General features: G+C 47.4%; 1 protein-coding gene across 1 annotated transcript; it reads right to left on the bottom strand.

Annotated features, from left to right (window-relative positions):
* Positions 1-2,976: 2,976 nt before the first annotated feature.
* Positions 2,977-13,002, bottom strand: GOT1L1 (glutamic-oxaloacetic transaminase 1 like 1; the record flags this gene model as incomplete). Its single annotated transcript, XM_081220788.1, has 8 exons — positions 2,977-3,128; positions 3,938-4,154; positions 9,910-10,002; positions 10,217-10,326; positions 10,799-10,913; positions 11,654-11,835; positions 12,717-12,846; positions 12,985-13,002. The coding sequence occupies 8 exons, from the start codon at positions 13,000-13,002 to the stop codon at positions 2,977-2,979; spliced, it is 1,017 nt and encodes a 338-aa protein (XP_081076914.1).
* Positions 13,003-16,984: the final 3,982 nt, after the last annotated feature.

The raw sequence follows: 16,984 nt of genomic DNA, 5'->3' as shown, positions 1-16,984 counted from the left end.
GTGGCACGCAGTCTCAGTAGTTGTGGCGCACGGACTTAGTTGCTCCGCGGCATGTGGGACCTTCCCGGACCAGGGCTCGAACCCGTGTCCCTTGCATTGGCAGGCGGATTCTTAACCACTGCGCCACCAGGGAAGCCCTGGAGTCATTTTCTTATATTAGCACAAGGTTCAGCCAATATCAGAACATCTAATCTTTTAGAGCCGTGTTTTTCTATTTATTTGTACCCTGCCCTGTTTCCAAAAGGATTTAAGGCTGCTTACAACACCACATAATGGAGTTAAAGAACATAAATTAGAATAGCAGGGGAAAGGCGAGGCAGAGGAAAAACAAGGGTGAGGGCATGAAAGTGTGCTAAGAGTGAGCGGGAGCCCATGGAGCCCCAAAGGCACACTGGGCTCTGTCCTGTTGGGCTTTTTAAAACTTGCTGAAGCTGTCAAACCAGTGTTGTTTTCATTCCCCAGAATCCTGTCATTGTTGGGGACAAAGCCCAGTGAAACAATCAAATCCGGATTCCCAGGACAGAAGGAGACCTCTTACCTAATCCGATGCCCTAACCCACGTGGAGAGCACTGCAGTTCACCGACCAGCCCCTGTGCATGCTTTCTGGAACCTGCACTCACTGGACCAAAGCCCGACATTTAAAAATACATATAAGGAGATGGCTTTCAAGTGTTTGCTCTGTTTTACTGCAGCGCTGCAGAACCCTCAGAGCAGTTTGAACTTCCTACGAAAAGGGGGGCTCCTAGGACCAGGGGGAGCAGGCAGGACCATCGAGGTCACCCCTAAGCTGGGTAGAGGGTGAGTCAGCCTGGCTGGTGGAGGGAGGTGTGAGAACACCTCTGAATTTCCTTGCCCCTCCCAGACAAGCTGCAGGTGGCCACCACGCAGGACTTCACCTGAACCGCATTCCAAAGACATCTGGGATGCCAACACACGTGGGAAGTACACCTGAGAGCAGATCGAAGGCCTCCTCCTCCCTGGGGCCGGCTGAGGAGTTCTTTAGAGGTCAAAGAGGAAGAAGACTCCCATCTCCCCCACCCTCCTCTGCGCTGGCAGATGGAAAGAGAGAGTTACCAGGCCAGAGCTGCCCAACCTCTCAAGTTTAAAATTCAGGGTTCTTCTTCCCTGTTCCCAAGTTTGCTAAACAGCACCACCTACTGTCTCAGACGTCAGGAAACGGGAGAGAGCCGACATGGGTGAGCCTCGCAACGTGCCTTGATAGACTAGAATGAGTTTCCCTCCCACTGCGCCCCTGAGACCCTCGGGAGAAAGCAGAGGCAGAGAAGGACATCCCACAGGCCAGCTTTACACCCTCTCCTCCCTGCCTACCCCACTCCAACCTCCCCTCCACCCAAACCCACCAATTTCCCATAGCTTTATGCTAATTCCATCCCCAGCACCACATCGACAATCCCTCGGACACCAACCATTGATAAGACAGGTCCTAAACCCAAATTCTGTCGTTGAGCTTCCTCACTTCCTGGTAGGAAAGGGAGGTTAGCGGCTCAGGGTCTGATAGGGTAGAGCCCTTAAAACTTCTCGTGGATGATGTGTTGTTGCCCAGTAACTTTTTTTTGGTAGTGGTAAAACGCACATAGTATAAAATGTACATGTTTTAAAAAAAATTTTATTGGCGTATACTTGATTTACAATGTTGTGTTAGCTTCTGCTGTACAGGAAAGTGAATCCGTTATACATATACATTTATCCACTTGTTTTTATTTTCCCCTAGAGGTCATTACAGAGTATTGAGAAGAGTTCCCTGTGCTATACCGTATAAAGTTGACATGGTTTATAAGTTGTACGGTCCAGTAGCGCTAAGGACATTAGCATTCTCGTGCAACCAAACTCCAGAGCTCTTTTCATCTTGACCCCAGTACCATTTTCAACACCATTCTCCCCTCGTTCTAACCTTCTCTTCTCTGTCTCATAGCTCAAGTTCTTCTTGATTGCCATTCACATTTTTTTCATTGATACCATAAAACCCTGTGTGAGGGCCCGGGAATCCTGCCCGGCAGAGGTACCTGTCTTTGGCTCTAAGGGAGGATTCAGGGAACGAAGATCACACTCCGATGCCAACCCTCTACGTTGACCGATTGGGGCTGCTGCAAGTAGCACAGATTTCTGCAGAACTGCCCTGTCCAGGAGGCGTATTCTGGTTCTAATGTTCTATGGAGCAAGGAGGCGATTAGTTAACAAAAATGCTATCACAGGGACTTCCCTGGTGGCGCAGTGGTTAAGAATCCGCCTGCCAATGCAGGAGACACGGGTTCAATCCCTGTTTGGGGAAGATCCCACATGCCACGGAGCAACTAAGCTCGTGCACCACAACTACGGAGCCCACGTGCCACAACTACTAAAGCCCGTGCACCTAGAGCCTGTGCTTGGCGACAAGAGAAGCCACTGCAATGAGAAGCCCACGCACAGGCACGAAGAGTAGCCCCCGCCCACCTCAACTAGAGGAAGCCCCAGCAACAAAGACCCAATGCAGCCAAAAATAAATAAATACATTTATTTTTTTAAATGCTACCACAAATATTTGTGATATTTTTATGTGCCCACTTGACAAGACAAATATGTTCCTTGCGCTATTTTACATTAAACTGGCAAAGTCAGAGAATAACACAAAATAAATACAAAGTGTGGCAAGAAGCATAAAGGAAACAAGAAGGAAAGGAAATAAAATATATTTGTGGGGGAAGGGAGACCTTGCTTTGTAGGATGGTTACATACAAGTCTTTGGCACGGAGGGCGACATTTAAGCTGAGATCTGCGACCCACACGATGAGAAAGAACTGACCTTGCAAAAAGCAGAGAGAGCGTTACTGGGCAGGAGAGACTGTGCAAAGGCCCTGAGACTGAAAGACCTGTTTATATTGGAGGAACTGGAAGAAGACTGGTGTGGCTGGAGTGTGGTGAGCAAGCGAGAGAATGGCGCTTAACTCCCAAATCACGGTGTGGAGTGAGGGCCCCTGTTACAAGTCCACGGGAGAGGAGTAGGCGAGCACAAGAATTTGGCTCCCCGGGGAAGACCCTAGAGCCCGGGCAGGAGTGGAATCGCGAGCGAAGGCGAAGGCCTGCTGGGGGCGCTCGGGAGCAGTTCCGAGTCCATCCTCCACCACGGCCCCTACCCCGCATCCCACAGCGGGTCAGCCCTCCAGGCCTTGTCCAGGGACCGGAGCCCCAGCCTTAGACCAGGGACTCAGGCCGACTCCTAGGTAAAGAACGCCTTTCTCCCACCTCTGGGTTCCCTTCTACCCGCTGGCCGGTGCTTGGCCAGGTGACCCCGCCGCCCGCGGTCGGATGCTCGGCCCCGGGTACCGCCCGGCTCTCCTAGGTCCGCTCCGTCCGGGAGCCTGCGCGCTTGTCCCACGGTGGAACCCCATTCTCGACTTTCCTCAGCTCGAGTTGGGCGTCCTCCCAACCCTGGGCCCCCCAACACGCGCGCGCGCGCACACACACACACACACTAAGCGATTGGAGCCGAGCCTGGGGCCATCTCTGCCTGCGGACAACGGGGTTTCCTGGAAGATGCGCCCAGGGCCCAGGCTTCTCCTCGTGCGTCTGCAGCCACTTGCCGACCAGGGAAAATCCGGAACAACCTCGCAAATTTTCTTTTACTACGAGGTCTTGCCGGGACCCACAGCCGATGGAAAAGGGTCGAGAAGGCAGCCCCAGAAAGCTCAGCGCGCGCACTACAAACTGCTGGGCTCGGCGCCCGCATCTGTGAGTAGAAACACGGGGACGCCTGTCCCCGGGATCCTCTGGAACCCTCTGGAATCCCAGCTTGCCCAGGCTTGGATAACCTTGGAGTCGCGGGCCACCGACAGAGGCGGATTCACTTGAAGACCAAGATCCCCGGCAGCAGGTCGGGGGGCGGAGCTGACTGCACTCTGGAAATACTGCCTCCCCGGCGCCTTCCTCCCCAGCACGCACACATCAGGTACTTGAAGAAGCCTGGGCCAGCCAGGTCCCCGGCGGCGTCAGCGATGCCCGGGAGCAACCTGCCCGGCACCAGGAAAGGCGAGGCCACAGTGTCGGTGCAGAATCGCCGGACCCGGGGCCTGGGACCTGGCCTCCCCGCAGCCTCGGCGGCCGCGACTGCTCTTGAGCGGCTGGTGGCGCCCGCGTCCTCGCGCAGGGCTTTCCGGTCCTAAGAAAGCCTGCGAACCAGTCCCTCCCTCCTACCCGTTCCTTCGTCTCCATGTCCTCACCAGCCCCACGGTGAGCAAGCTTTCCCCTCTGCGCAGAGGACTCTCTGCGCAGAGGGGACGCAGTTCTGCAGCTCTTGATGCTCCGCAAGGCGCAGGCGGTACAGTTGGCTCCGGGCGCGCGGACCCCGAAGGCTCCTCTGGGCCCCGCTCTGGGTGCTTATTACCTCCTCGGGGTTGGGAGCCAGAGCACTTGGCGGGACGAGAATGGAGGGGTGATGGGAGCAGCCGGCATGGGGAAGGCAGCACCTGTAGTAGGGGTCAAGGCACCGAGCACATGGACCCCTGCAGCCCTTTTCAGCTGTGTGCCCTGGGCTGGGCAGGTTACTGATGCTCACCGAGACTGTAAACTAAGGTGATGATGATAATAAAAAATAAAATAATAAAATAAAATTAAATTAAATTAAAAAATAATAATTAAAAAACTGCCTGTTTGAATTGTTATGAGGATTAAATGACAAGATAGACATAAAAGTGCTTAGAATAGTACAGTTCCATGTAGCGTTCCACAACCATTAGCTATGATAGTAATGGTCATTGTTACAGTCTGGACTCCTTGGAAGAGTCAGATGCGTTTACTGACAATGTACTCAATCGAAGCCCCCGTGTCTCCAGGGTCCTAGGCAAAGGAAAACAGGCTCCTAGGAGCAAAAAATGAAAAAGTATTCCTTCCCATGTTATTGCCATCCCAGTGTGAAGAAATCCAAACGGAAAAATTGCCCACCTCCTACCATTCCTAAAAAATCACTATTTTCAGTCTTTCATATTATCCCTGGCTTACACGCATAGAATTTTGTGTTCTTTTATCACTTATTATATAAGTATTTCCCTGGTTGCTTAAGTATACTACTTGGTATCGGTATTAATAACAACCATTTTAATGGATCATAATATTCCACTAAATTGATATGATTCCCTTACTGTTGGACTCTTAAGATGTTCACAAATTTTCATTAGCTAATGCTGCTATGTAATCTTCGTTAATAAAACTTTTAAAATAAAAGTTAACAGTGATTTATTTTAATATTTTTCTTTTAAATTTATTTCTCCAAAAGTTATACAAATCTGATCACTGAGAACCACCTTATACATACTCTTTAAATAAAAGTAGTTTTTTATATGAAAGTAATAAAAAGTTAAAATATACAAGTAAAAAATGAATGTTATTTGTAATCCCATCACTCAGAGATGTCTTAGAAGCATATCCTTCCAGACTTTTCTGAATATAAATATATATTAATTTTTAATGTAATTTGCTTAGAAAAATGGAGTTCTATGGTACATACTGTTTTGTAACCTAATTTTCACTTAAGGCATCATAAGTATTATAATAATAGCTAACTCTTAATATGGTGCTTACTATGTACCAAGCCCTATTCTAAAGTGTTTTACATATGTTAACTCATTTAATCCTCACAAGAGCTCAATGAGGTAACACTTGATTGACATCCCATTTTACAGATGAGGAAGCTCAATCCCAGGAACGTTAAGTGACTTGCCAACGGCCACACATGTAAGAAGTGGCAGGATCCACGTACTTAACCCCACCTTATGCTTCTGCCTCACTTTACAGGTCACTAAACTGACATTTATCTTCTCATTCTTAATGAGCGCATAGTATTCAGAAGAATAGATATAATTTATTTAACCAATCCTCTTGTTTAACACTTAGATATCAATTTTTGATCATACGAAACTTCGATAATAAACATATTTGTACACACATTCTTGGGCACTTCTTTATTCCCTTAGAATAAACTCTGAGAAACGGAATTGCTGGATCACAGAGTAATCTATTTAGGCAGGGTGGCAAGGAAAACCTCCCTTTTTCAGAACATAAAGCAAGACTTCTGCTTAAGAAGTGAGCGAATAGTCCTCCTGTACAGCAATATTCTCATTTCACCTGGCCACCCACTCACATGGTCACACCCAAGTCATTGCATTACCAGAAAATGTACTGTGACTGAGATACTGACTTCATACTTCCTGCCCGCAGACCATCACCTTCTATACTTCTCTGATTTCAAGACCTCTAATTCACTAGCCCCCATGACTTTTTCATTCTTTATCACTCCTTTCATATCTTTTTAAAAAATTGAGGTATAATTGACATAAGAATAAACTGCACATATTTAAAATGTGCAATTTGAGAAGCTTTGACATCTGTATTCACCTGTGAAATCATCACCACAATCAAGATGGTGAACGTATCTACCACCTGCAAAAGTTTCCTTGTGACCCTTGGTAATCCCTCCCTCTCAGGCAACCACTGATCTTTTGTCACTAAAGATTAGTTTGCCTCTTCGAGTATATTATACTAATGGAATCATAGAGTATGCACTGTTTTGTCTAGCTTCTTTCACTCAGCATAGTTATTTTGAGCTGTATTCATGTTGTGTATATTGGTAGTTCTTTTTTTTTTTTTTTTTTAATTTTTTGGCCACACTGAACGGCATGTGGGATTTTAGTTCCCCCACCAGGGATGGAACCCACATCCCCTGCAGTGGAAGCGCGGAGTCTTAACCACTGGACTGCCGGGGAAGTCCCTGTATATCAGTAGTTCTTTCATTTCTATTGTTGAGTAGTGCTCCACAGTATAAATATATCACAATTTGTTAACCCATTCAAATCCATTCACCTGTTTTTGAACATCTGGCTATTACAAATAAAACTACTATGAACATTCATGTATAAGATTCTGTATGGACATATATTTCCTTTACTCTTGGGTAAATACCTTGTAATGGAATAGCTGGATGACATGATAATTCTATGTTCCCAGCAGCAGTGTATGAGAGTTTCAGTTCCTCTACTTTCTCACCAACACTTTAGTATGGTCAGTCTTCTAATTTGTATTTCCTTTTTGACTACTGATGGTGAACATATTTTCATATGCTTTATTTGACATTCATATAGCTTTGGGGTGTGTGTGAAGTATCTGTTCAAATCTTTTGAACATTTAAAAAATTGGATTGTTTGTTTTCTTGTTACTTTTTTAGAGCTATTTATATATCCTAGTTACCAGTCCTCTACCAGCTCTATGATTTGCAAATATATTTCCCAGTTTGTGGCTTGATTTTCAGTTCTGTTAACAATGACTTTAAATAACAGAAATGTTTAATTTTGATGAATTCGAATTCATCTATTCTTTCCTTTACGGATCATGCTGTGATGTTGTATCTAAGAAAACTTTGCCTAACCTAAGGTCACAGAGATAGTCTCCTTTGCCTCCTTCTAGAAGTTTTATGGTTTTAGGTTATACATGTAGGCCTATGATCCATTTTGATTTAAAATTTTCACTCAATATATTTTAGTATACTGAAAACACTTGGAAATAATGACTAATCAATATCAATGAGAACCTTAAGAGCTCAGATTGTGGTGTATAAATACTTTTATCTGCTAAAAATGATTAGGGCTCCTTTGAGAAAAGACTGATTCCGGGTCTGGGGCAGAAAATGTTCAAATTTTCCTGGAATGTCTTTGTCATGCCAGAAGCTCTCAAAAATCTTAAAGAAGATTTAAGATTAAGTCTTAAAGGAGCTCTCAAAAACTTCTAGGGTTCTATCAAAGATCTTGGAAACTAATTTGAATGGGCTCTGACAGGTCAAAGATGGGACATTTTTAACATCAATAAGGATGATGCTCACAGTAGACTACAACACAAGTCACTTTAAATCCATAAATTCATAAAGATTAAAAACACACCTGTCAACCACCTTTGGGGATTGCTAGTATACCAATTCATTAATTTAATAACTAGTAAAGGAAGGGAAAGAATCAAAATTAATTCTGCCTTTCCTATAGAAAGTATACCTCACATTAAACAAATCACAGTGAGGGGAAATTTCTATTCATAAAAGTACTCCAGCTAATGAACAAATGATGTTAGAATTAGAATACCTGTATCACCATTCTTCAACACTAATGAGTTAAGGGAGCTCGGCAATGATCCTCTGTGACAGCTAACATCACAATAAAACAACTAGCATCACTTGCTTCCTGATGAAACACAACATACCATCTGTGATGTGGCCTTGCCAAGACAAAAAAAAATATGCTGAATCTGATCAAGCCTCTAAATTTAAATTCTTATTTTCAAAAATACAGGGAGAAGACGAACATGTTAAATAATACCAGAGGGATGAAATTAGCAAAGTTCAGTCTGTGAGAAACCTTACAGAACAAAAAACCCAGTTCTTCAGTTTATGTTTTTGTTTTTTGTTTGCGGTACGCGGGCCTCTTACCGTTGTGGCCTCTCCCGTTGCGGAGCACAGGCTCAGCGGCCATGGCTCACGGGCCCAGCCACTCCGTGGCATGTGGGATCCTCCTGGACCGGGGCACGAACCCGTGTCCCCTGCATCGGCAGGCGGACTCTCAACCACTGTGCCACCAGGGAAGCCCCAGTTCTTCAGTTTTTAAAAAAGGATGCAAGGGAAAAGAAAAAGATGGAAGAGAAAACTACAGATTAAAAGAGACATAAACGACAAAATAATTGTTCCAGCTATCTTTACTAGCATAACAAATCACTCCAAAATTAGTGTCTTCAAACAATGACAACATTACATTTGCTCATGAATCTGTAGTTGGGGAAGGGCTCAGCAGGACAATTCATCTCTGCTCCACTCACTTAACTGGGATGGCTTGAAGGTTGGGGGCTGGAATCAGTACACGTCTAATGGTTGATTCTCGCTGTGCCCTGGGACCTCCTCTGGGTCTAGAGCCAGACGACCCACCATGGCCTCTCTGTGAGGCTGCTTGTCTTGCCTGCAGGCTGAATGCTGAGTTCCAAGAGCCAGAGCCCTAAGAGGTAGGTAGGTAGGTAGGTAGATAGATAGACGGCCAGTGGAAGCTGTACCACCTTCTATGACAGCCACAGAAGTCACGTAACATCACTTCTGTTGTACTCTATTTGTTAGAAATTCTCCCAAGGCAAGGAGAATTAAATTCTACATTTTGATGGGAAGAGCAACAAGGAATTTTCAGAAAAAAATTTAAAATCCACCACAATAACTACAAAAAAAAATTTTTTTAAAGAACAATTAGGACAATCAGAGCAATGTAGATAAATGATACTACATATATAGACATATGACATTGAATGTATGATGACATTAAGTAATTGTCGGTTTGGAGGTGTGTTATGATGGTATTATGGTTGTTTTAAAAAGGGAGGCCTTGTCTTTTAGAAATATATACTAAAATATTTACAGATGAAAATATATGGCAATTTGCTTCAAAATAACTTGGAGGAGTGCATGGAGATATAGAAGTAATAAGATTGGCCGTGCTTTAATCATTGGGTGCAAGGGGATTCGTTATATAATTCTTCCTACTATGTTTGAAAATGTTCGTAATAAAAAGTTTAAATTCGGGCTTCCCTGGTGGCGCAGTGGTTGAGAGTCCGACTGCCGATGCAGGGGATGCGGGTTCCTGCCCCGGTCCGGGAAGATCCCACGTGCCGCGGAGCGGCTGGGCCCGCGAGCCATGGCCGCTGGGCCTGCGCGTCCGGAGCCTGTGCTCCGCAACGGGAGAAGCCACAGCAGTGAGAGGCCCGCATACCACACACACACACACACACACAAAATGGAAAGATCTGCTTGTTCTGTAGGAGAAAGGAGAATGAGAAAAGGAGGGACTGATGGAGGCGCGGCACGTGGTGAGACGGAGGGGAGCCAGGCGGGAGGGTGGGCTCACCTTCATGAGGACCATCAACTGTGTCCACTGACCCTGTGTCAGCTTGCAGTTGCCGATGTTCCCGATCATGAAGATACAGCCATGCGGGGCCTGCTGCAGGTAGAGACTGGCTCGTCAGGCGCTTCCTTGACCACGTAGGTCGTGGCAACGGGACATTGGGAGGAGACGTGGTCCTCCATGTTGGTTCCTACTAAAGGGCTATGAATCCAAGCCTAGAAAAGGCCTTGGTGATCGAAGGGGGCGGGAAAGGAAAGGGAAACTGTGAATCAAGTCTCGGTGGGGGGGGCTTCTGAGCGGGCACATCTACCTCCACCACGTCGAGGAGCATGCTGGGGTCCAAGCACAGCCATGCGGAGTCCCAGAAGGTGTGTTCATAAACTGTAAAGCCCATGTCCTGGAAGAAGAGTCCATGCGGTTCTGTGGGAAGACATCCCCCACCAGCTGGTACCTGGCAGGTAGAAAGATGGAAGCAGACACACCAGAGAGTGAGCCTGAGGGGGAGGGTCGGTGGCCGAAGGCAGGACAATAACAGGAGAGGGACAAGCATATCTTGGCTCGTCCACCATGTTTCTCATGACAGTGAGCACGGAGGACAACAGTGTAGATTGCAAATGGGGTCGGAATCAGGAATACGGGACGGGGGTCTGCTGTTGCCCTCACTTGCCTAACACTCCCTTTTTTTTTTTTTTTTTTGCGGTACGCGGGCCTCTCACCGCTGTGGCCTCTCCTGTTGTGGAGCACAGGCTCCGGATGCGCAGGCTCAGCGGCCATGGCTCACGGGCCCAGCCACTCCACGGCATGTGGGATCCTCCCGGACCGGGGCACGAACCCGTGTCCCCTGCATCGGCAGGCGGACTCCCAACCACTGCGCCACCAGGGAAGCCCACACTCACATTTTGAGAAGAAATGATGTAAACTGTTTGAGAATCCCGACGCCAAGTTTTGAGGAACTGGGCCCCCAGTTGGAAAGCACCACTGTCACCTACAGTGTGCACACCCCCTGCCTGCCAGCAAAACAGAAGCAGAAGTAGCCCCTGCAGGCACTGATGTTTCCCAGAAAAAGTTGGGGAAGGAGGGTCACTTCCTCATGGAGGTCAAAGCAACTTGCTCCAACACATACACCTCCGTTGACTCATTCAACCAGATTTACCGAGCACCTACTATGTGCCATACACTAGTAGGCACTTGGGATGCATAAGGGAACAAAAAGAACACCCTCCACCCCCGTGGTGCTCACGTCCGTACCAGGCATGGGCAGCCTTTGTCTACCAAGGGCCAAGTAGTCAATGTTTTAGGCTTTCAGGCCGTATAACTACTCAAGTCTGCCTTTATAGCAGAAGGCAGTTCTCGACAAGGCAAGCAAATGATCGTGGCCCTGCTCCAATAACATTTTCTGGACACTGAAATTTGAATTTCATATAATTTTCATGTGTCCCAAAATATTATCCCTCTTTGATTTTCAACCATTAAAAAAAAAAAAAAAAAGAGTGATGGTGATACCAGCCCCACTTCAGATTCAGATCATCCCCTTCTTAAAAGAGCTTGCACATGATCATGTGGGCTGGTGCGAGAGCCCTGGTGTGGGGTCCTGATCCTGGCTCTGCCCTCCAGGGACCAAGCTGGGGACTCTTTGAGCCTCAAGGGGCCCCTCCAAAGTCTCTTTCAGGTTTATGATTGTACATCCCCGATCCCCGATCTCCACTCCTTGTGTCTCGATGAGTAAGGAAAGGGCCCTGCTTCTCACCCTGTTCTCCATCATGACTTGGCTGTTCTTTCCAAAGAGGAGGTTCAAGGAAGCCTGGATGAATGATTTCATGCCCATCACTGGCATGTACTCATAGTTCACGGAGGGATCCTGGGCGATCTGCATTCGGGTCTTGCGCACGACAGAGGACACCCAGGGTTGCCCTTGGCTGGTCATGCAGACTGTGAGGGTAAGGGAAGAGGGGGCTTTTTTTTTTTTTTCTTTTTTGCGGCACACGGGCCTCTCACTGCTGTGGCCTCTCCCATTGCGGAGCACAGGCTCCGGACGCGCAGGCTCAGCGGCCATGGCTCACGGGCCCAGCCGCTCCGCCGCATGTGGGATCTTCCCGGACCGGGGCACGAACCCGCGTCCCCCGCATCGGCAGGCGGACTCTCAACCGCTGAGCCACCAGGGAAGCCCAAGAGGGGGCTCTTAATGCGCGCCTCAGCATCTGCGAGTGTGGGCTCTTCAGAAAGCCCACAGATCCGTCCTTGCCTCTCTTGGGGCTTTGGGACATCACCTAGGAAAAGACAACTTTCCTTTTCTTTTCCCCCTTTTATCAAAACAATGTGTTGTTTGTGAATGTATCTAATTTTCATCTTTTTAAAAAAGGCAACAGAAACCTATGCCATTTAAAGGGCAAAAATGATAGACAACGTGAGAGTTGTAGGTACATGAGACTGAACAAAGGCGACACTGACTTTCACCATAGCAAGGGCTGGCTGCATCCCAGCACAGTCCATTTTAGGAGCCATTCTCAGTACAGGAGCGGAGGAGGGAGGGGATAGAATGAAGAGACTGAAGAAAGTACAGGGTCCACGCAGGCCCCAAGCGTAGAGCTGGGGGAGAGGACACAGCTCTTACCAGATCCCGGGCAACCCGCAGGGAAGGACAGAGGGCACAGAATGACCCAGGAGGTTTTTGCTCTTTTACCCACTGGGCAATTCTGTTAACAGAAGCAGAGCCGTCTGTCTGGGGAGGCTTGGGCTCTCTCCCGTTACGGCCCTCCTAGAGGCAATGACGGTGGACCAGGTCTCACACGCCAAAACTACGAGGCACCTACCTTTATAGGCCAGGAACATCTTGTTAGGGTGGTCATCTTGTTCGTAGGTCTTCAGCAAGCTGCCTTCTAGCTTCTGGGCTAGGGGCACATCCGTGAACACAGACATCGTTGAGGGAAAGTAAAGCCAAGACTATACTTCCGCTCCCGAAGGCTTCTGCTCTGCAGCATTCCTCCAAGTCTGGACCCGACAGACCAGCCTCTTCCCACAACCTTGGCAACTCCAACGCAGAGAAGTTGGTCACCAGAGCAACAGAACCCCGCCACTCACTGTCTCCGCGGTGGCCATCCTCCAGGGCTACGGCAATACTGCAAGACAACTGGGGAGAACCCTCTGAGAGAGGGGGCCGGGGGAGGGCGTAGGGAGGACCTGGAATTCCCAGGCACCTCTCCCTAACCCACTGGCTCCTCTCGTCACCTAATCCAAAGTAACAAGTCAGCCCCTTAGAAGATGGGGCAACGCAGGCAGCCATGAGCCCAGTGAGGGCTCCTCCTGCAGATGGGAAAATCTCTGACCCGGCAGTAACGTGAGTCGAGGGATACATTTTAAAAGCTTCTACTTTCATTTTGCTCAGGGCTCCAGATTTTTTTTTTTAATAGAAAGAAATCCCTGTTTTCTTCTACAGTTATTTTCATAAGGAGTCCTATGTTTAGAACAGTATAACTTGCAACTCTCTAAGCCAATCTATTTCTCTGTTATTTACAGTCAAGACTTCTACATTTGCAAACTGTTGCAGTGGTGGCCGAGCAGCAAGTGTAGAAGGCAGAGGTCAAAGGCAGAAAGCGCTGGCCTCTGCAGGCTCAGTCTTGCATTTTGCTTTCTTTCTTTTTTCCAAATGACTTTGTGATCCTTGCAGACATTGTTGGTATCTCACTCAAATACGTTTGCCAGCCCTGTTGGTGGATAAGGCTTATCTCTCAGATCTACCTTCCAGATTGTCCTTGGCAATAGGAAACCACCTGGCAGGTTACACCCCCATCAGCATCACTTACACCCCCAGGACTGCCTGATCCTGGCATACAAAAAGCCAGCCCTCTTGCCTTGGGGGATGCATGTGACTCAATTTGCACTTCAGGGCCCATCCCCCATCAGGCCAAGGCCCCCATCCTTGCAAAGCCCCCTCCCCTTCACAATCCTGCTTCCCTCACTTCCTTACAGGTTCCTCCTACAGGACACTCCCTCTGAAAATCACGTGCCCCAAATCTCTGTCTCAGCCTGTGCTTCCAGGGAAACTGCCTCGAGACAATGATAGTGGAAGTTATCCTTATTATTGTAGAAAACTTTAAAACTTCAAAAAACAATAACAAAGAACACCGATGTCCTACAATGAATCCACAACCACAGTTAACATTTTGGTGTACCGCCCTCTGGTTTCTTCTCTAAGATGTTTATATTTTAAGATGATGGTTATTGGGACTTTCCTGGTGACACAGTGGTTAAGAATCCGCCTGCCAATGCAGGAAACACTGGTTCGATCCCTGGTCTGGGAAGATCCCACATGCTGTGGAGTAACTAAGCCCGTGCGCCACAACTACTGAGCCTGTGTTCTAGAGTCTGCAAGCCACAACTACTGAGCCTTTGTGCCACAACTACTGAAACCTGCACACCTAGAGCCTGTGCTCCGCAACAAGAGAAGCCCACACACCACGAGGAAGAGTAGCCCCCGCTCGCCGCAACTACAGAAAGCCCGCGTGCAGCAACGAAGACCCAACGCAGCCAAAAAGAAAAAAAAAAAAAAAAGATTATGGAGATCAAAATTGCCGGGTCATTTTTCATCATACTTGTTTTCACTACACATTTCAGTTGTGACAATTTTAACATCTGTGCCAATGAGAACTTTTCATGCAGCACGTAATAAAAAACGCAATCTAAACTAGCTGGAGAAAGAGAAGGAATTTCTTGGCTCTGTAACGGGGCAGCCCAGGGTACATCTGACTTCACTCGTCGTTCAAGCCAGAGCGTAATGAGTCGTCAGGGTTCCAGCTCCATTTTCTGTGGTTCCCTTGGCTCTGCTCTTCTGGATGTTTCTGCTTTGTTCTCGGGCTGACTCTGGGCATGGGAGCAAATGCCAGTGTAGCACATGTGCAGAGGAAACGCATCTGAGGAATTTACATTGCAGCTCTATTTGCAAATAAACTAAATGCCAATTACTGAAGGAATGTTTACATTAATAATGGGATATCCATATAATGGAATTCCGTGCAGGTGTTAAAGGCAGCCCTAGTGTACAAATGTATAAAAATATTCAAGACACACCATTAAGAACAAAGGAGGTACAAATAGATAGCAAAGTGGGGAATATTTGGGGGGATATGTCAATAAAAGATGCATTTGCATGTATATGCATAGAAAATCTCTGGAAGGGTGCATGAGAAGCAGGTAACTGTGATCACCTCTGCAAAGTGGAACAGGCTGGCTGGTAGACAAGGACAGGGAATAACCCTGACTTGCTTTCCACTGGACACCACGTTGCCCCTTGGAAATGTTAGACCACTTGCATATGATTTCTCATTTAAAAAGTGTTTATGTTTTCAAACAATGGCTGCAGCCTTTCCAGATGTTACATCCTCACTATCCAGAAGAAGGGAAAGCGTCTCTTCTCTTGGCTCCTTGCAAGAACGAGGAAGCTTCCCTCCTCGAAGCCCCCGGCCTCCTTTCTCTGGCTGCAGTGGGTCACTGGCCCATCCCTGACCAAGGATGGGATACTCTGGTGAGTGTAAACCAATCACCTAGAGCTGAGGGGGGGTGTTCATCCCTCCCAAACTGCACAGCTAAGAATGGACAGAAGCATTCCCTAAAAGAGATGCCAGGTGTTTTCAGAAATGGGAGAGGGGAGAAGGGATGCTGGGAAGGCAGTCAGAGAGTGTTCGCTGAATCATCCATTCCCAAGGCTTAAGAACCACCATCTTTTTTTTTTTTTTTTTTTTTTAATTTTGGCCGCACGGGCTCTTCTAGTTGCAGCGGGGGCTTAGTTGCCCCACAGCATGTGGGATCTTAGTTCCCCGACCAGGGATCTAACTCACGTCCCCTGCACTGGAAGGTGGATTCTTAACCACTGCACCACCAGGGAAGCCCTTGAAAGAACATTTTATATGCTATCTCCACTTCTCCACTTTCCAAGTTCTGCTGAACCTACTGTGATCAGCATTTCATAACCTTCACACCATCAAAGCTCCTCTTATGGAAGTTGCCAGTGACAGACCTTCGTGTTGTTGAATCTAATGGCGTGTTCTCAGTCCTCCCCTTATGTGATGCTTCAACAGCTTGGGGCACAATTGACCACTTCCTCCTCAAAATGCTTTCTTCCCGTGGCATCCAGGACACTACTTTCTTTTGTTTCTCCTTTCACCTCACTGCTGCTTCTCATCTGGCTTTGCTGGTTCCTTCCTCGCTGACCTTTAAATGTCAGAAAGCTCCAGGGCTCAGTCCTCTGAATTCTTTTATTTTTTTTCCCATGCCCGGAGTTAATTAATTTTATTTTTTCCAGCTTTATTGAGATATAATTGACATGTAACACTGTGTAAATTCAAGATATACAACGTGTTAATTTGATACACTCTGAATTCCTCTCTATTTATGGCCACCAAGCAGGTGAGTTCATCCTCTTCCATGAGCATAAATATTCATCTGGAGGTAGGAGATAGACAGGCACCAGGCTGAGCAGCTCCAACTGGTCTCCTGCTGATGCTTTGAGAGAGGATACCAGCAGTGGCATTGGGCCCTGACTGGGTGCATTCTTGTGGATTTCCCAGCTCAGCTTATGCACAGAGAAGGCCCTCCGTCTAGGGAAAGGACAAAAGGAGGGAGAAGACGCCAGCTGGAATCCATCTTGGCTGAGAGATGCGCACCCACACCAGGACCAAATATGGAGATGACTGGCCAGAGACAACCCAGAAAACTGCCCCCATATAAGCACCCTAAGCCACCCGTGTGGTGCCTAACTCACTCCAAGTCTGCCCGTGTGTTCCTCCTCACATACTTTGTTTCTTCTTCTTTTTTTTTTAAAGAACAAGGAAAATTTTTTTTAATTAATTAATTTATTTTTGGCTGCATTGTGTCTTCCTTGCAGTGCGAGGGCTTCTCATTACAGTGGCTTCTCTTGTTGCAGAGAATGGGCTCTAGGCACGTGGGCTTCAGTAGTTGTGGCATGTGGGCTTCAGTAGTTGTGGCTTGGGGGCTCTAGAGCATAGGCTCAGTAGTTGTGGTGCACGGGCTTAGCTGCTCTGCGGCATGTGGGATCTTCCTGGACCACGGCTTGAACCCATGTCCC

The sequence above is a fragment of the Mesoplodon bidens genome, assembly GCF_964165515.1.
Source record: "Mesoplodon bidens genome assembly, chromosome: 20".
Taxonomy (NCBI): Eukaryota; Metazoa; Chordata; class Mammalia; order Artiodactyla; family Ziphiidae; genus Mesoplodon; species Mesoplodon bidens.
The sequence above is the reverse complement of the archived record's forward strand: the minus strand, read 5'-3'. Positions and strand labels throughout refer to the sequence as shown.